Source organism: Alligator sinensis, unplaced genomic scaffold (assembly GCF_000455745.1).
Source record: "Alligator sinensis unplaced genomic scaffold, ASM45574v1 scaffold992_1, whole genome shotgun sequence".
Classification (NCBI taxonomy): Eukaryota; Metazoa; Chordata; order Crocodylia; family Alligatoridae; genus Alligator; species Alligator sinensis.
In genome coordinates, this window is record NW_005842422.1 from 669,518 (window position 1) to 688,564 (window position 19,047).

General features: G+C 41.0%; 1 protein-coding gene across 2 annotated transcripts in view; it reads left to right on the forward strand.

The window, feature by feature from the left end:
• The window catches only part of JAG1 (jagged 1), a 37,391-nt gene extending 26,744 nt beyond the window's left edge, over positions 1-10,647 (forward strand). For both annotated transcript variants that reach the window (XM_006030117.3, XM_025211687.1), the window contains exons 10-26: positions 95-208; positions 612-658; positions 1,161-1,334; positions 1,761-1,911; positions 2,370-2,534; positions 3,022-3,135; positions 4,207-4,320; positions 4,419-4,532; positions 4,664-4,780; positions 5,293-5,320; positions 5,460-5,545; positions 6,349-6,462; positions 6,668-6,777; positions 6,862-7,095; positions 7,373-7,504; positions 7,929-8,079; positions 8,841-10,647. In XM_006030117.3, the coding sequence (XP_006030179.2) occupies positions 95-208; positions 612-658; positions 1,161-1,334; positions 1,761-1,911; positions 2,370-2,534; positions 3,022-3,135; positions 4,207-4,320; positions 4,419-4,532; positions 4,664-4,780; positions 5,293-5,320; positions 5,460-5,545; positions 6,349-6,462; positions 6,668-6,777; positions 6,862-7,095; positions 7,373-7,504; positions 7,929-8,079; positions 8,841-9,298 (2,423 nt within the window). In that variant the 3' untranslated portion in view covers positions 9,299-10,647. The remainder of the gene's footprint in view (positions 1-94; positions 209-611; positions 659-1,160; positions 1,335-1,760; positions 1,912-2,369; positions 2,535-3,021; positions 3,136-4,206; positions 4,321-4,418; positions 4,533-4,663; positions 4,781-5,292; positions 5,321-5,459; positions 5,546-6,348; positions 6,463-6,667; positions 6,778-6,861; positions 7,096-7,372; positions 7,505-7,928; positions 8,080-8,840) is intronic.
• Positions 10,648-19,047: the final 8,400 nt, after the last annotated feature.

A 19,047-nucleotide genomic window follows, 5' to 3' on the forward strand; every position in this document is an offset into this window, starting at 1 on the left:
GACCGCCTGATTATTACGGTGAAAACAAAAAGTAGACTCTTCCCCCTCCTGCTGCATCCACAGCTCAACACTGTCCATTCAAACTGTTTTTCAGATGCGAATGAATGTGAGGGCAAACCTTGTGTCAATGCCAACTCCTGCAGGAATCTGATTGGTAGCTACTATTGCGACTGCATTGATGGCTGGTCTGGCCAGAATTGTGATATAAGTAAGCATCTCTGTGCATTCTGTACCTAAAGGGGAAATGTTGCTATACAATCCACTGAGTCCTGAGCTGTGCTTTAAATGGTGAGCCAGCCAGCAGCAGTTGGTGGTGTTTTAAGAAAGGGAGTAGTTGGTCTGGAATGAGAATACACAGTTTTATCAAAGTCATTAGTCCTTAGCATGGCTATATTCTGATAAGCTGACCTAAACAATGATGTGAAGTTTCACTAGCTCCACTGGAAGAATTGCTGAATGTTCCCACCCATTATAATAACCTTATCTTGAGGAAGGCATGCAGGAAACTTGACAAAAGGTTTATCTAGCTGGACTTTGAGAGACACTAGCTCATTTGTAGCTCATATAAATGCTTTATTTGCCTCCTAAAAGTGTGCTAATTTTTATTGCAGATATTAATGATTGTCTTGGACAGTGCCAGAATGGAGGATCCTGTCGAGTAAGTCAGCCTGATTTTTAATTGGTTGTTAATGCAGGTGTTGAAATCAAGATGCTTTAGTCTGCATGGGCCAAGTATACAACAGGTGTAAAATAGCATGCAGAGTCAAGGGAGTCTTGTCATTTAACAGCAGCTGAGGTTCTGGCTCTTTTGAGGAGGGAAGAAAGGGGGGAGTGGGTAGCGCATACTTTTTTGCAGCAAATGACTCATCTTCTCCACTACTGCCACCAGTGAACTATTGGCTGGCCTTGTTTATTGTAAAGCTCATCTAACTGTATGTGAACAGTAAACCTGTTTGCTCCAGTTTTAAATCTGGCTTAACATATCCCACTGAGAAATTTAAGAATGTAAACAAATACCTTTTTTCCTAAATACTCTTGCCTGGTTTAACTTCAGCTGAAGTTTCTTATGACAGCTTTCGGCCTATTAAAGGTGATAAGTTTTTGGAGCTTAAAAAAAATTCTACTATTTTAATTTTAAATGCTGTCTTGTTCATTCCTAGGATTTGGTTAATGGCTACCGATGTCTCTGTTCACCTGGTTATGCAGGAGATCACTGTGAGAGAGACATTAATGAATGTGCAAGCAACCCTTGCTTGAATGGTGGCCACTGTCAGGATGAGATCAATGGATTTCAGTGTCTGTGTCCTGCTGGTTTCTCGGGAAACCTCTGTCAGGTGAGCGTGGGTGAAAGGCATGTCCCAGATAACGGAGTTCCCACAAGCACTTTTTGATTCTGTATGCTGAATACCTCATGTCCAGTGACCCGTATGACAGGCATACTTTCTATATAGCTGCTTGCCAAGGAAGTGCTTGTGAAAAATCTTGTGGTGGCTGAAAACTCGTTTAAACAGCTCGCAAGTGTTTGCGTGTAAAGTTTTGTTGCATGCTGACTATTAACCTTCAGTGGCTGTTTAATATCAGAATGCTGTCTGCCAAAGCTACTGGAAGTATAACTGTACTCTCTGCATTGTGTACAATTAATAGAGGCAGCAGATAAAAAGGTCAGATTCCACAGTGTCTGCAGCCTGTAGCAGTGAGAAGAGCAATAATAAAACCTCTGTTTCACTCAGCTTCCCCCCTTCTCCCCCTGTCATTTATAGTTGGACATAGATTATTGTGAGCCTAACCCTTGCCAGAATGGCGCCCAGTGCTTCAATCTTGCCACAGACTACTACTGTAACTGCCCCGAAGATTATGAGGGAAAGAATTGCTCCCACCTGAAAGACCACTGCCGCACTACTCCTTGTGAAGGTACGTGTTACTCTCAAATGACAGCTGCGTCAATAATGCTTTTGACTCATTTCCCAGGATAAGGCTTGGTGGGGCCAGTTCAGCCTTGAGGTCAAAATCTGAATGCTGCATTTGTGTTATGCAGCTGAGTTTGGCCCTGTTTTACCCCAATACACATGAGAAAAATGTTCTGTTCGTGATTATGGTTATCTAAGAGATGCTTCATGCCTGCTTCTCAATCATAGTTGCATGCACCTTAGATCAGACCCGGCAGCCTCCAAACTCTCTTGTGGCTCAGAAGATTAAATGGAAATTAGTTGCAAATATTTACTCTAATGTAACAAGTGCAGTTAGTCACCTTACAATCTCAATGTAGGTAATTACCATGAGACCTAGGTACTTGCAGGTTGCAAGAAGCCAGCCTGCTTGGTAATGTGATGAAGTGGGCAGTCCTCAGCTCTGTCTCTCTCCTTCTGCAGTCATTGACAGTTGTACAGTGGCAGTGGCTTCTAACAACACACCAGAAGGGGTTCGCTATATTTCTTCAAATGTCTGCGGTCCCCATGGGAAGTGCAAGAGCCAAGCAGGGGGAAAATTCACTTGCGAGTGCAATAAAGGCTTTACTGGCACCTACTGCCATGAAAGTAAGAACTTACGATGTTTATCTTTTTGGTTCTGACCTCAAGTTTGCTATTAGAAAATGACATGTCCCTTCCTCTGAGACCGTATAAGGCTTTCCTGTGACAGTGGACCTTGGAACTCTACTTTAGGGTCCTTCTTGGGCACGGCATATTGGAGTTCCCAAGACCCGGGGGGGAGGGGCGGGGGGGGTGTTAGTATAACAAACCAGCTGTCCTTGAATTGTATGATTTTCAAACCTTGTGTATTCAAGAGCGTAGGTGTTTTTAATGGTTGGTTTTTACCCTAGGTTTTATGGGCTCTTTAAAAGCTCTGTTACAAAGAATATACTGTTACGAAAGCAATTGCTGGCTGTTTCACCTTTATCTTGTGTCTATTGTGTCCACGCTTTTGTCAGTGTATAGAAATGGAGTTTGTCTTCTGACAGCAAAGCAAGTTATATAAGAAGGCTTGCTAACTGTACTGAGGCAGATTTTCTTCAATCTGTTGCAGATATTAATGACTGCGAAAGCAACCCCTGTAAAAATGGTGGCACCTGCATTGATGGTATCAACTCCTACAAATGCATCTGTAGCGATGGATGGGAAGGAAATTACTGTGAAACAAGTAAGTTAACCTTCTTGAAACTGAAGACAAGGTATTGTGGAGCAGTGTCTGAAAGCAAAGCCTGGACATACAGGGCTGTGTCATGTTCTACCCATGAGGTGTCTAAGTGGCACCCGGATGCCTTTGCCTAAGTGAATCTGTTCTACCCTGTTTGCTGCAAAACTACTAATGCAGAAGGTGGATGGTTCTTCCTCCTTCTCACAGCCTTGAGAATATCACAAAAAAGCCTAGATGAAGGGATATTACAAAACGAGATGCATTTTTAATTTTTCTTCAGGAATTCGAGCAGGGTTGAAATTGGCATCTAAAGTCTAAGCAAGATCTCAAGTTCTACTTGGAGGATTAAGTGGAATAGGATCTGCCTATATTGTGCTGTCTTAGTCATGATATGTACTCTTTATCTGATCTTGAGATTCAAAGCCCAGTGAGGTTGGTGTTATCTTTCCATTGAGTTTGATGGACTTTGAATCCGAGCAAGTGCTTTAAGAACCTTACAGCTTTGCTATGTCTGGAAGATGAAGAGGAACTCTTTATGAATTGGGTAGGACTGAGAAACTAGCAAATAACTGCAGTTATTAGGAGAGTTGACAATAGAATTTGCTGCCCAGTCTTGCACCATTAATACTAGACAACTCACCATAGGAAAAAGTTAATACAAGTAAACCCTCTATTCTTAAAAAATAACACATGCCCTTCTGTCTGCTGTGACAGGTAAAATGGGGGGAAGAGTTCCTAACTGCTAGCTTTTTACTCGCTGTTCAGTAAAATCCATGTCATAATCAGCAATTAGGATGTTAGGCCTTTCCCCTTTTTCATTTCACTAGCTCTTATCTTTGGGAACTGGAGTGATGTTTGCCCTGAATGAAATGAAAATGAGCTGGGGGGCAGGGGACGCTGTTACTGAATATACATGACGTCTGTGGTAGCAGTTAAAATATTCAAGCACTTAATCCAGAACTGAGACTTGAGGCCAAAATCGGGGATCTGGCACTGCTTCCATCAAGCATTAAGTAGTTTATAGTGGCTGCAAGCATTCCTTAAGTCTCACTTTCCCTCCTTTTATACTTCCAGATATTAATGACTGCAGTAAAAACCCTTGCCACAATGGAGGGACTTGCCGGGACTTGGTTAATGACTTTTTCTGTGAATGTAAAAATGGGTGGAAAGGAAAGACTTGCCACTCGCGTAAGTTGCAGTTCTTGTATGTTTAAAGTAATGTTAAGTGTGCTGCGTTGTGTTGTGTTAGTGGAGCAGTGAAACTGAGGCTGGTTTGCTCTTCCTAGGTGATAGCCAGTGTGATGAGGCTACATGCAATAATGGAGGAACATGTTATGATGAGGGAGACACTTTCAAGTGCATGTGTCCTGCAGGATGGGAAGGAGCCACTTGTAATATAGGTAACCAGGACTTGTAGTATCTAGGGGTAGATGCATCCCTGAATCTGTAACCTTGGCATCCCCCTTTGCCTGATTTTAGTTTGGCTTAAAGGAAAAATAACTTACCTCTACCTTCTTGTGTTCTGTTATAGCAAGAAACAGCAGTTGCCTGCCAAGCCCCTGCCATAATGGTGGTACCTGTGTAGTCAGTGGGGATTCCTTTACTTGTGTCTGCAAAGAAGGCTGGGAAGGACCAACTTGCACTCAGAGTAAGTCTCTCTGCTTGAACTTTTCTAAAGTGTTGCCTGACAAGAACATTAGCTCATCCTGTTGCCCTCTGAGTGTCAAGATTGAAACCAGAAGGGGAGAACTGTTTGATGTAGGCTTTAGCATCACCTGAATCTTTGCTTTTAATGACATTATACGATAGAGCCTTGACCTGGGCATGAGAAAGTTGCAAGTGAGTTAAGTGGAGACAGATGTTGTCTTGTTTTCTCCTGCATTCTTCTTCTACCAGCAGCCCTGTCTGCTTCCATTCACTTCTTCCTTTTTATATTCTTTACAAGGATCTCTTCCTGTGTACATGTGTTCCACAGTGCAGTTAACAAATTTTGTGGTGGAAGCCTGGAATCAATTTAACTGAGCATTTTGGCATATTTTTGCAAAAGTTTAAGTCAAATGTAGCTCAAGCATTGTAGGAATTTAGTCGTTCTTTACTGATGACAACACTTACTCCAGCCCTGGTTCGTATGTTAATGGATGTCTGTCTTGCTTTCTGCAGATACAAATGATTGCAGTCCTCATCCTTGGTAAGTGTTGTGACTTGGATATGTTACTCATCCTTTGCCTTTGGCATCTTTTTGCATTAGAACTGTTCACTTGTCTTTTTTCACCAAACAGTGAAACCTACTATGGCTAAGTGATGCCTCTTTTTCCTGTCCTTTTTAGTTATAATAGTGGGACTTGTGTGGATGGAGATAACTGGTACCGCTGTGAATGTGCTCCAGGCTTTGCAGGCCCAGACTGTCGGATAAGTAAGTATTACCATGTGACTCCAACTTGATCCTGACCTAATAATTATTTAAATATGTGCTGCCACAAAATACCAGAGTTTTTGAATCTGGTATGCAAATCTGTCCAGCCCTATTATTTGTCCATATCTAGCATGCCTGATTTATAGCTGGCTGAAAAAATGCTCAGTGAAAATGTAGAGAAAGTATCAGATGCACTTTAGCCTAAAAAAGTCTGAGCCCAGCTGGGAGGAGTATGGTGTTAGTCCTCCCCTGTTAGGAGATGGTCTGTGGCAGACTTTCTGTTTGAGAGCGAAGGACGCTAGTTAAAATCCCTGTCAACTAATAATAACCTGCCTCCAGGCACTGATTTGGTTCCTGTTTTCTCTGTAATGTAATAATAGTTATAGGTAGGAAGATACCAACATTTTAATAACACAGCTATGAAAATAGAATTGTTCCTAGCCATAGTGTAATTGGAAGGGGTTTAATGTCCATATATTAAATATAACTGTGTTGACTAATCTGGACCGTGCCAGAGGAAGGTGAGCATATCTATCTAGCAAAGAATGTGTCCTTGTCCCTGAAGGGCTTTTTAAGTAGTCAGACCATGGTCAAGTTATGATCTGGATTTACAGCACTGTAAACCTGGGCTAATTGCAGTGACTTCAAACAAATTTACTCCAGAATTGCAGTGGTGTAACAGAAATCAGAATCCAGCTATGAAAAGAGAATATAAGGCTACAGCTGTCTTGTGTGTACTCTCACACTCACCTGAATGGATAGCTGTATAATGGGTGCAACTTCCCCCCCCTTCTTTATCACAGATATCAATGAATGCCAGTCTTCACCCTGTGCTTTTGGAGCTACATGCATTGATGAAATTAACGGCTACCGCTGCATCTGTCCACCTGGTCGTAGTGGCCCAAGATGCCAAGAAGGTATTCCAAGCAGCCTACAGTATATGTTTCCAGATTCAGTTCATTTACATGCTAGCAACTGTAATAAGAGCATACATAGTAAAGGAATGGAAAAGTTCTTGCACTCAACTAGATTTTATGAAATGGAAAGGGATAGGAAAATGTGGTAGGGCAGGCTTCTTAGAGTAGAGCAAACTGTTTAAGAATCCATCTCCCTTTCTCACAGTTACAGGAAGGCCTTGTATTACCAACGGGCGTGTGACAGCAGACGGTACTAAATGGGACGACAACTGTAATACCTGTCAGTGTTTGAATGGAAAGGTCACGTGCTCTAAGGTAGTCTTGCTGTACTTTGAGTTGCATTTGTTTTCTCCTGTACACCCGTGACTGTACTCTCATAAAATACTCGCTCTCTTCCAGGTTTGGTGTGGGCCTACACCTTGTCTAATCCATGCTAAAGGTCATGAGTGCCCAGCTGGACACACCTGTAATCCTATTAAGGATGACCACTGCTTTACACATCCCTGTGCTGCAATGGGTGAATGCTGGCTTTCAAATCAGCCACCAGTGAAGTCCAAATGTAATTCAGACTCTTATTACCAGGACAACTGTGCCAACATTACATTTACCTTCAATAAAGAGATGATGTTGCCGGTGGGTAACTTGAAATAAAAAAGCTCCTATAACAAAAAGTAGACTGGCATTGCATGAAACAAGTGATCTGACAATCATCTTCCTCAAATTCAGTAATAGGAGATTAATCTCATTTTTTAATTAAAACATGCAGTCTAAAGACCTGTGTACTCTCTGCTGGGCTTTATCTCAGTAGTGGGAGAGCAACCAAGAGCTTGTTGTACAGTGCTCTGTTTAAGGAATAAGTCTATCTTAAATTGTAACTCATAAGACTCTCTTTTTTTTTTTGTATTGCTAGGGTCTTACCACTGAGCATATTTGCAGTGAACTGAGAAAGCTTAACATTTTGAAGAATGTTTCTGTTGAATATTCCATCTACATCACCTGTGAGCCTTCACGCTTGGCAAACAATGAAATACACGTTGCGATAGTAAGTAGTCACCTTTAAACACTTGTTAAATTGCTATATATGTAATGGGGATGCACTGAGAATTAATTTTAAGCTTTGTCAGCACTTGGCAAGGTTTATAATTTCCATTCCAGTTCCTTTGAATGGGAGAGGGGTATCAATGTTTGGTCTACAACATGCTTGAAAATTAACATCGGGTTGCAACTGTGATTAGTTAAAGTAGCAAAACCGGTTTCCATTTATAACACCACAAGCACTTGTTAGTGTCTTCTAAAATGATATGGGCTGAAACTTCTCATGCTTGGCCTGCCTCTACCAGTAACAGGAGTTTTAGCTGGAAAATTCTGGGAAGTGCTCTGCTTCATGGTTACAAAAGTGTGGTTTTTATAGTGGTTATTAATGCCACTTAACTATCATACAGTTAACTGTACTCCTTCCCTTATAGTCAGCTGAAGATATTCGGGAGAATGAAAACCCAATCAAGGAAATCACTGATAAAATTATCGACCTTGTCAGTAAACGTGATGGAAACAACACGCTAATTGCTGCAGTTGCAGAAGTCAGAGTACAAAGGCGACCAACTAAAAACAAGACGGGTATGATGGTTTGGGGTTTGTTTGGGGGTTTTTTTTTGGGGGGGGGGGGGGTTGGTTCGGTTTTTGTCTCATATTGAGGCTTCATCTCTGGTCAGGTTAGAAGGCTTATCTTCATGTTGTAGCTTGGTGGGGGAAAGGAGGGAGGGATTGTGCCAGGCTGTTGGAAAGGAGACCTTTTACTTGCTTCCCTTTCTCCTCCCTGCCACATGGATTGCACCATAAGAAAAAGGAATAAAAATACCAAGATGAAGCATTTCCTGGCTTCTGAAAGTGATAACTCCCAATTACTATCTGATGGCTGCTAGTACCCTGATTTAACTGAACTAAATGTTCTGTCTCAAGATCATAGTGGATGTATTTGCCACATAACACCCTCCAATAATTAACATTTTTGTTGACAGTCTCTGAGAGATCAAGGATTTTGCTGGATTTGGAGCCAGTTACCCTCGGGTGAAGAACTATTCCCTCTAGGCCAGGGTCTTTGGCAGGGTAGTGTAGAAAAGTTTGCATTACCACTGACTGCAAGCTGTTGGTTTTGTGGAGAAAAGGAAGACTTCCCTAGCCTCTAGTGCTGTTGGCATAGTCTTGTGCTAGCTCCACTTGGAATATTTTTTAATCTTTAAGAGACAAGAATATTCCCTTAAGAACAGCGTGAGAAGGCAGCTTAGAAATTGAGGGTGGCTGTTGTTGTTTGTTTGGTAGTCTGCTTTAACTAAAGGACTTCATTTGCAAGGTTAATTGGTCTCATATCTGTCTTTCAGATTTCTTGGTGCCATTGCTGAGCTCCGTCTTAACAGTAGCCTGGATCTGTTGCTTGGTAACAGCCTTTTATTGGTGCATTCGAAAACGCAGAAAGCAGAGCAGCCACACTCACACGGCATCAGATGACAACACCACAAACAACGTGAGGGAGCAGCTGAATCAGATAAAAAACCCCATTGAGAAACACGGAGCCAATGCTGTCCCTATCAAAGACTACGAAAACAAAAACTCTAAAATTGCCAAAATAAGGACACACAATTCAGAGGTAGAGGAAGACGACATGGACAAGCATCAACAGAAGGCCCGATTTGCCAAACAGCCAGCATACACACTGGTAGACAGAGATGAAAAGCCACCCAACAGTACGCCTACGAAACACCCAAACTGGACAAATAAACAAGACAACAGAGACTTGGAAAGTGCACAAAGTTTAAATCGAATGGAATACATTGTATAGCAGTCGGTGAGGTGCTGCCATGCAGGGCCTTTGAATATCATTATAAAGGCACTCTGAGCTTTTAGTTCTTTAAACTGTTGTGTAATATTTGAGTCTAAGGCTATTATTTACTTAGAATCCCTGTGTTAATTTAAGTTTTGACAAGCTGGCTTACACTGGCAATGATAGTTGCTGTGGTTGGCTGGGAATACCAAGTGCTGCATTTCACATCTATGCAAAACTAGTCAAAAGTGCCCTAATGGTAAATTCAGCTGTAGCTGATACATCACGGAAATGTTTCATAAGGTATTGCATAGCCTTATTAGCTCTTCTTTAGCATTTACCTTTTTTTTTGGTCAGATGTCCCAATTTATACAGTTTCGTAGAATAATACATTTTATTTATATTTATTGACGCTGAGTTTTTTGTATATTGGTTTTATGGTGACGTACAACTAGTTCTGTATTTGAAAGTGCCTTTGCAGCTCAGAACCACAGCAACTATCAAGAAAGTTTATTATTTATTTTTTTTATTGTATTTTTGTTGGGGGTGGGAGGGGGGGAACTCAATGTCAGCAGTTGCTGGTAAATGAAGAATTTAAAGAGGAAAATGTGTCAAAAATAGAAGTTTGTATAGATATGTAAATAATTCTTTTTTTATTAATCGCTGTGTATATTTGATTTATTAACTTAATAATCAAGAGCCTTAAATATCATTCCTTTTTATTTATATGTATGTGTTTAGAGTTGAAGGTTTTTGATAGCGTTGTAAGCTTGTGGCTTCTTTATTTTGAATTTATTTTCTTGTTACATGTTGCCTATATGCCAAAATTAAGGTGTTCTAAAAATAGTTTATTTTTAACAATAGGACGGGCTCTCATGCCTTGATGCTGGTTTTTGTACAAATGTCAAACGTTTGAAACACCTTCCATAGTATCACTTTAAGACTATTTGTAAGTACTGACTGAGGCAGTTTTAGATAATTAGACTAGAACTTTTTTTTTTTGTTTTTTTTTTGTTTTTTTTTGTTTTTGCTGCTTTAGACTTGAAAGAGTGACAGGCAGATAATCTGCTACAAAGCAGTTTAAGGGAACAAAACGGAGCTATGACTTTATGTAGATGAAACGTGAGTGGTTGCATGTAATTAAGATATCAAATTAGCGTGTGAAGTTGGAAGCACAGAAATCTTATTTTGTAAATTCTGATTTTTTTTTTTTTCACCATGAATATGTAATACTGAACCACTTGTAGATTTGATTTTTTTTTTTGTAATCTACTGCATTTAGGGAGTATTCTAATAAGCTAGTTGTTGAATACTTGAACAGTAGAATGTCCAGTAAGATCACTGTGTAGATTTGCCATAGATTACACTGCCCGCCATAACAAGTGAGGAAATCAAAGTGCTATTACAACATTAAAGATCAAAAAAGGCTTATAAACATAGTAATCTCATTGGTTAACCAATGAGATCATGAAAGATACCTTGTATTGTGATATTAGTGTTATATGAAAATGCATCTTTGATGTGTTGTTCCTGGCAATAAATCTTGAAAAGTAATATTTATTAAATTTTTTGTATGAAAACACAAAACAGCGTGGCTGTTATTGAGCTTTGAGGCACTTTTAGCTAGCTGCATGCCCAAAAGTAAGAGTAGCTAAGGTGTGACAGATTGTTGGGATCAGCAAGGTTGAGCTGTGTATTCAGGGCCTGATTCAAATACTGCTAAAGACCATGGAAGGGCTCCCAGTGAATTTTGTAAACCTTTAAGTTGGGCACATGCTGACAAGGAATATTGTGTTAAAATGACTTCTGCAAAGTAGGTATCATTGAAGGCTTCCACACTTGTCAGCTTTGGGAGCTATGCTCCTTATCTCTGGTTTCTCCATGTCATCAAAGGAGGACTGAGTACAAGTGATGCTGGATTGTGGGGAAGTCTTAACCTAACTTCAGTGTTATGCTTTGTTTTAACTTTCCTTTGGAAATGGTAAGTGGTCCAAGTTGAATGCATGTTTTTTTTTTATATGTAACTTGTTGCAGCATCAGGGATGCTGATCTTTTAAAGCTGCTTTTTTGTCCCTACTATTGCTTCATACTGAACTGACTCTACTATTGATTACAAAAAATGGAATTACTCCACCATACTCCCTGGAACAACTTGAATTTTAGGCTAGTATAAGATTCAGTGCCTGTGACCAGTTACAGAAATTTGTCACGCTATGAACATTGTATTGTTACCCTGTATATTGTATGGTGGTTGACACCAGTGCACAGAACATGTAAAATGCTGCCATTCTGAATTTGGTAGTGGGCTGACTATAAAACAGCAGCACACTGTTCAGGGTAATGGAGAAACAGATCTATTGTTCTTGTAATGCTGCCTTCTAAAGAAGACAACTCCTTGTATAGAGTAAGGGATAATGCAACATGAGAACTGCATAATATGTAAGCTTATGCACAGAATTAAACAGAGAGAGATTACCAACACCTTTCCCCATGCTTCTTTAAACAGCACTTAGATCTGTTGAATGATACTGGCAGAATACAGAACTCCTATTTTCTAATTCTGAATTAATTTCAACTTCAGTTCACCAAGAAGGGTTTCTAGCCTGTTGCTATATGATACCTTGAAAGGTGCTACTCTGCTGTTCACTGTCACATGCCATATAACTAATTGCAGCACCCCAGAATTGTCAAGCTACTGCTTGTCAAGTTAATTTCTGTAGCAATTTTTTTTTACTACACTTCCCCAATGTTGGTAGTGGTAAGTTGCTAACAGGTTTTAGTAAATGACATGTAACACAACACATTCTCTTAATAGGTCACGTCCTACTTCATTGACTTTGACAAACAGATGTCTGTTTTCTTTTTTTAAATATTTTTAAAAAATGCTCAGCACAAAAAGTCATGCTGTAGCTTCTATTAGTCTGAACACCTTGGATGAATTGTGCTGTCTCATGTTACTAGAGTTCTGGAACCTAATGTGACCCAGTACACTTCCTTCATAATCAGGCACAAACACACACTCCCTTAGTTACAATTAAGCATTAACAACCATTTGCATTAAGGTTTGGCCTTTTTTCTTGGTCTCCAGTAGTATGCATTTGATAGACACCACTAGCTATAGGTTAAAACACACTCTAACTAGACCCAAATAGTCCTTTTACTTATGCATAAGCTATTTTGAGTTTTGGGCTGAGTACAATCTAAAGTTTCCTTAAACTTCATAAAGTCGTCTTAATTTTTGTCAGCGAGGCACTTCAGACTTCTCATAAGAAACCTAATGCAGAACGAAGTACTGCAATGCTATATGCAGTTTCTATAAAAGGGAGCAGGGGTATTTATCCAAATCATTTCTTCTCTATTAGTCTCCCCATTTTTCACAGACCCAATGTAACATGGGGCTTTATACATGCATAAGGATCCCATACTGAATCTATCTGAGAGCAGCAGATGCTCCCTATTCTGCACAGGTAATCAAATGTGAGGCTGCCATGGTGAAATCTGGCACTAAACTTCTAGTGATTTAATGGCAGTGGCAAGATAAACACAGATGTGTTCAAAACAACAACAAAGAAAAGCCCTCAGAAAACCAGAACAGCAATTGCTCTTAGGAGTTGGTACAGCTTGTTTTTTTCCCCCACCCCCACCCTAATTATTGCAAAAATAAATAGACAGAAGCTTAAAGCTTCCACATTGCAGAACTAAGGCACATTTATTTATTTTTGTGGATGTTATACTCCACCAGTTCATGGTTTACTAGTCTGGGAAGATATGTAAAGCTTGCGCAGGAGAAGCCTCCTGCTGCTGCTGTGTGTTTATACTTTGGATACTTATTCTTCTAAGATCTGGAACAAGTCTGCTTCCTGAGTTACTTTTCTAAATACATAAACTTTACCAAAAAAAAAAAAAATCTCTTTTGGCTACCTCTCAGCTACAACCAGATGTATGTAACCAAGACTGGTTTTGTTCAAGATACAGCGACTTTCTGATATAATTTAATAGGGGGGAAAGGCTGATCTTACTTGTAAAAACTATCGAGCGTGTAGACTGCATCACCTTTGATTCCAGAATGTTTTTGTGAGGGGAAGGATACTTTTCTGAGCAATTATTTCCACATTGTTGATATGAGCAAATGGCAGCTGGTGCTTGCAAATTTGGAGCAATATCATTGCCTAGCAACTGAGGTGCATAAACAGACTAAATATCAGACTGGAGGCCCTCAAATGACTCTCTGAGGGTGAAGCTAACCTTCCTTTTAAGTAGATATTGTATCAGCATTGCTCACTCTTGCACATGCTGAAACACCTGCATCGCACAAGCTAGTATAAATAAACCGGGAACTTGTCAAGCCAGAGAAATGAGAGGGGAGCTCTGCATGCTGCCCCTCTTGAGGCTTGTCACTCATCCTCTAATCAAGCCCATCAGAAGTCACTTTCTGTACCAAAGCTGGCAGAGACCTGCTCCATTTCTACAACAAACTGGTAGCAGGAGCCAGCCACTGTAGCACCTTTGGTAAGGTGCCCTCCACATCCAGCTCTTCAGTGCAGCCCATCTCCACTACCCTCTGCTTTGACAGCCAACAGTCCACAATAGCATGAGTGGGTGGTAGAGCGTCCTTGTTGGAGCACTAGTGCCTGGTCTTCAGCAGACTGACTTCTCCAGTCATTGCAGGCTCCAGGGAAACTGGTACCTGTTCCTTCTCCTACCTGCCCTCCTATACAGAGCTCTTGCATGCCCTTGCCCATCTTGAGAATCCACTAGTCAAGGACTTAGGAGCCTAAAGCTTATAGATAGGAATGAGATCCCAGCCTGTCTCATTACCCATGAAGAACTGGAACTAGCCATATTCATTCCTTCCCCTTAATGGGGAAAACTGCAGCACAGTATTTCCATTGAGTGGTTTCCCCAGTTCACTGACAAACACCTTCACCAATTATACATTACCACCCCACCTACAGCTTATGCTAAATGAGGTGATGAACAAAACTATGTTGCAAAGGAGCAATGCTTTAAAATGAAATGTTATGTGCTTTGAGTTTTCCTTAGTAGTTCCCATTTCCTTGAAAACAACACAATGGGGCTGTGACCTGGCAGAGGTCACCCAGGTACGCAAGTAAAGCTGCATAACTCAGAAGGTTTAATCCAGAACTTGGCCAGCAGCAGCATAGTCACCTGGATAACCTGCGAGTCAGACCTGAGTTCTCTCTCAGCATTTACCTGAGGTCAGAGTGAACACCTCTGACCTCAGGCAAATTGGTTCAGCCCTGTATGCAGTGGAGAAACCAATCCTTTTCCTCTTCAAAGTGCTTTGTGATGCGATTAGGGAAAGCACTTCCATCTGTAGGGCAAGTAAATTGACTCTGATCTTGATCCAAGATGCTGTTTCCCTTAAAGATCTGAAGGAAAGGCTCAAAAGACAGTTGCTTAAAGGAAGCTGTCAAGTTTCTGTTGGGCCTCAGTGTAGCTATGCAGTCAGATTTTCATCCGTGTCTCAGTTACCTTGTGCTATCTAAGCAATGCAAAAGGGCATCAGCATCTAGCTGCCTGGGGGAAGCAAATGAATATTCTCCAGCAGTGACAGCTAGAAATTCCAACTCTTCTGGTGACCACCCCCGAACCATGGGATAAGGGTCATGGCAGGGAGATGAGAGAGCAGGCTATGGTCCATAGTGAACAGCAGTGTGTGAACCATCTTTGGGAAGGGGCCAGTCTCGTAAGATGCTGATGAGCTGAGTGCTTGTAGCACTTTGGAAGATGAACCCATGTTGAACAAGAAAAGGCAGGCAAACACTGTGTAAAAATCATCTGATTGCTGTCATGGAAGGGAAAAGTGAGCCAAGAAAACTCTGCTCACCATGACCACGTCCACACATGGTGTGGATGTTTGGTTCCTCAGGGTCAACTAGCAGCGGCACACCTTGTGCTATCACTAGGTGTCCCTGGGGAATGCCAGTGCCAGGAGTGCTCTGGTGCACAGCAAGTTTCCCCAGGTGGGGTAGGGGAGGCTGAGACCAGCACTGGGCTGGCCCCAGCAGCCTTACCTGGGGTCCTGGGGGCCTCCCAAGGAGATTCTACCACACAGAGCCCAGTCAGCAGCTGGAAAATGGCTCTGGGCAGTCTGGCTCTGCTTTTGAACTGTGTATGCTGCCCTCCGTGCACTGCTCAGCTTTTCTTCCCTGTGGATTTTTTTTTGCCCCCTGGATACCCAGGGCACAAAAAAACCCCTCCACGCTGCTCCCTTGCAGCACAGAAAACAACTGAACATGTGGTATGTGGCACCGCAGATGGGTCTGTGGTGCCACATACTGCATGGCCGCACTCATCTGGACATGGCCCATGAGCCTCACTTTAATTAAAAGAAAAAGCCTGAAGAGGAGAAAGCATGTTCAAGAAATTTGATGAACAGCTCTTCATCCAACTTGCATTTCCTTGAAGAAGCCTCTTACCATCTCCATTCCTCTCTTATCCCACAAATGAAAATCCGCAGAGTCATATTTCCCTATGTTTGCAGAGTGCTCTGATATCCTTGGCTGAAAGGCTAGATGCTCAATTATTCAGAGAACTTTCATCCTTTTGTTCACATAAGCATTAATGAGGAGCTTAAAACCTATTGGAGAAGAAACCAGAGAAGCAAAGTACCCCCAAAAAATCTGTTTTGTTTTCCTTTTTAAAACTAATTTCTGAAGCCACCCCAGAATTCCACGATTGGGCAAAATTACTTGGAATTTGTGTTTGGTTTTGAAATATCTAAATGCAGTATGTAGGGTGTTCTTACCTAGGATACCCAATAGGGGTACAAAAGACATTATAAATGCATTGTAACATTATGACAAGTGCTTGTAAGACCAGGAGAAAAGTTCATTAAAGATCGTGTTAGCTATAATAAGGTTCATCAATTTGCTGCATTATAATAATGAAAAAATTAGTTCCTGCTGCCAGTGCTGTTAAAAGCGGGGATTTGTTATAAACAGGGTTTGCAAAAATAAGGTTGTACTATATGCTTATTAGAAATAATTCAGGAAATTCTAAGTGAACTTTTAACACCATTCTCATTCCAGCTGACTGCTTGCCAAAAGAGGAAAAATCCCAACCAAAAGAGGCACCCTGTTTTGTCTTGTTTTTCATGTCTCACAATGTCAAAGATGTCAAAATCTGAAGACAGTCACACAACATAACCAGCATGGAGATTTTGTTATGGGGAAGGAAACATACTTAGGCAGATAATTTACTGGGACATTCACCCTGCCTCTTTTAACCGTACACAGATTCCCCTGAAGTTTACTTTGAACACTGCCACAGAGCACTAGTTTCCTTTGCAAGGCTGTGGTTTTCTTTTGATTCTGCTGATAATAAAATAAGTGCAATTTTCTTGCTAAAAATAACCTTTGAATTGGGTGCTATGTGAGGGCACAACATGCAAACACAGAAGTTGGTTTGGATCCTGCTATGCAGAAATGTGACTTGACATGTAGAATAAGAATTTACATACAATTAATTGCTTGTATAGTAAACTGTATCTGAGCTGTATAACACTCCTGAAAATTAACTTTGCCCAAAAGATAGCATATTTGAGCAGCTTTATTTTAATACATAAAAATCATGAATGCTTGACATAAGTGCTTAGATATGGAATTTACTAAGATTAAAATTTTACTTGTTGTGACAAGAAAAAAGTCAACAAAAAGAATAGCTTGCAGACCTTAGAGACTATGTCGTTTTGAAGAAACTGCTTCATAACATATTTAGCAATCAAAAAGCAGTTCAAATGAACTGTATATTTTAGGGCAAAAAGGTTTCACATTTCTTTAGGCAATTACATATTTTTAAGTGTGAATTTTCCATTTTGTGGGTTTGGCCAATCAGTTTCTCATAACCTTTGCCTGAACCTCTCGTGACAGATCCCTGTTAACTGAGTTGGCAGCAGAACTTCTAACAGGTTATGCCCTTCCATTTTTTGCAGATCCCAGAGTAGCCTGAAAATGCTGTTCAAACTAAAAATATTTGCCCTAGTGCTAGCTGTTGTAATTTCAGAATTGAATCAAGTCCTTAATATTGCCTCTCCCAGGGAGTAGACTAATGATGTTTTACAAGTAATTTGTATTGGAAGATCAGGGTTCCAAGAATGAAAAATGGCATCATTGCACTGGCCCTGAACAATATTTATTAGGGCTTTCTGTTCCCAAGCCTAGCTCAGTATGTATCAGTCAAACCAGGTAGTAGGATGGGCTCAGACCAGTCCTTGGACTACAGATCTGGAAAAATACTAGACTACTAGTGAAAATTTCAGGTGAAGGGCAAAGGTTTCAAAAACATATGGCAGCCTGGAAGGGAATCTGGAGGTCACAGAAATGTGCAAAACTTCCATGCAGTCTGCTACTGAGAGAAATCTTCACAACAATCTTACGAAGCAGAGAGGTAAAACAAATTAAGTTTGTCTACTAATGCTAATGAAGATCCAGGGATAATCAAGAATTCAGAACACCTTACTGTACTAAAAAAAGTCTCTCTGTTGAACTACTGGGTGCTAGACTAACTGCTTTGAAAGTTCTGTGCCCTTTCGCGGGAACTACAGGCAGGATCTTCAAAAATGTCTAAACAAGCCATTGATTTCAATGAGACGTAGGTGCCTATGCAATATCCCTCTCTATACCTTTTTGAATCTTTAGACACCTAAATATCTTTACCATTCTAGGCACAGATTTCTTATTTTGTTTTAAGGTACAGGTTACATGATCATTATTTACAGGTAAGGAAACTCTTCTGTAATCATTAGGCAATAGAATGATAGGGCTATAAGTAGAAATGTAGGTTTGTTTAGTTTGAAGGAAAAGAGATTGAGGAGGCACCGGCACCATCATGATATGAGACAAAGAAGAGGGGGAAAAACTGTCCTACCTTGCTACAGAAGGCAGGACACGAATGTTCTATTTCAACTATAGCAAAGCAGCTTAAATCTCAAGAAAAAAAGTGTTCTTAATTGTAAGAGCAGAAGGAAAATGGAACAAGCTGCCTAGAGAAACTGTGGAATCCCTTGTATTGGCATTTTAGCAAAAGGCTGGATTGGCATCTCTGAAATTACTTAGGAACAGCGCATCCTGAATTCATTGATGGGATTGGACAGGATGGTTACTGACATCCCTTCCAACCCTATCATTCTATTGCCTAAACCACAGTTTTAAATATGGTGTCATTTTTGCTACTTGCTGCTGATTGGCCACGGGGCCCTGGCAGCCACGTGGTCTGTTGTTGACCGGGCAGGAAGCAAAAACAGCATCATATTTAAAACTGTGGTATTTGCCTCCCCGCTGATCAGAAGTGAGCAGTGTGGTGCATGGCAGCTCTTTTTATTTTGCAGGTTCGCCCATGTACCCTCACCCCCACCATTCACTGTTCACTCCTGATCAGTGAGGAGGCAAAATCCACAGTTTTAAATATGGTGCTGTTTTTGCCTCTCGGACAGTAAGCAACAGCGTGGCTGCCAGGGCCCCTCAGCCAATCAGTGATAAGCGGCAAAAACAGCACCATATTTAAAACTGCATTTTGTCTCCACGCCAATCAGGAGCAAGGAACAAATAGTGGGGCCCCTCCGCACAGTGGAACCTGCAAGATTAAAGGAGCTGCCACGCACTCCACCCCGCCATATATTTGGTAGGTCCCTACTCATTGAAGTCCAAGTATACTATGTCCACTGCATACCCCTCATCCACCAAATTAGTTACTTTCTCACAGAAGGAAATCAAGCTGGTTTCGCATGATTTGTCCTAAACAAA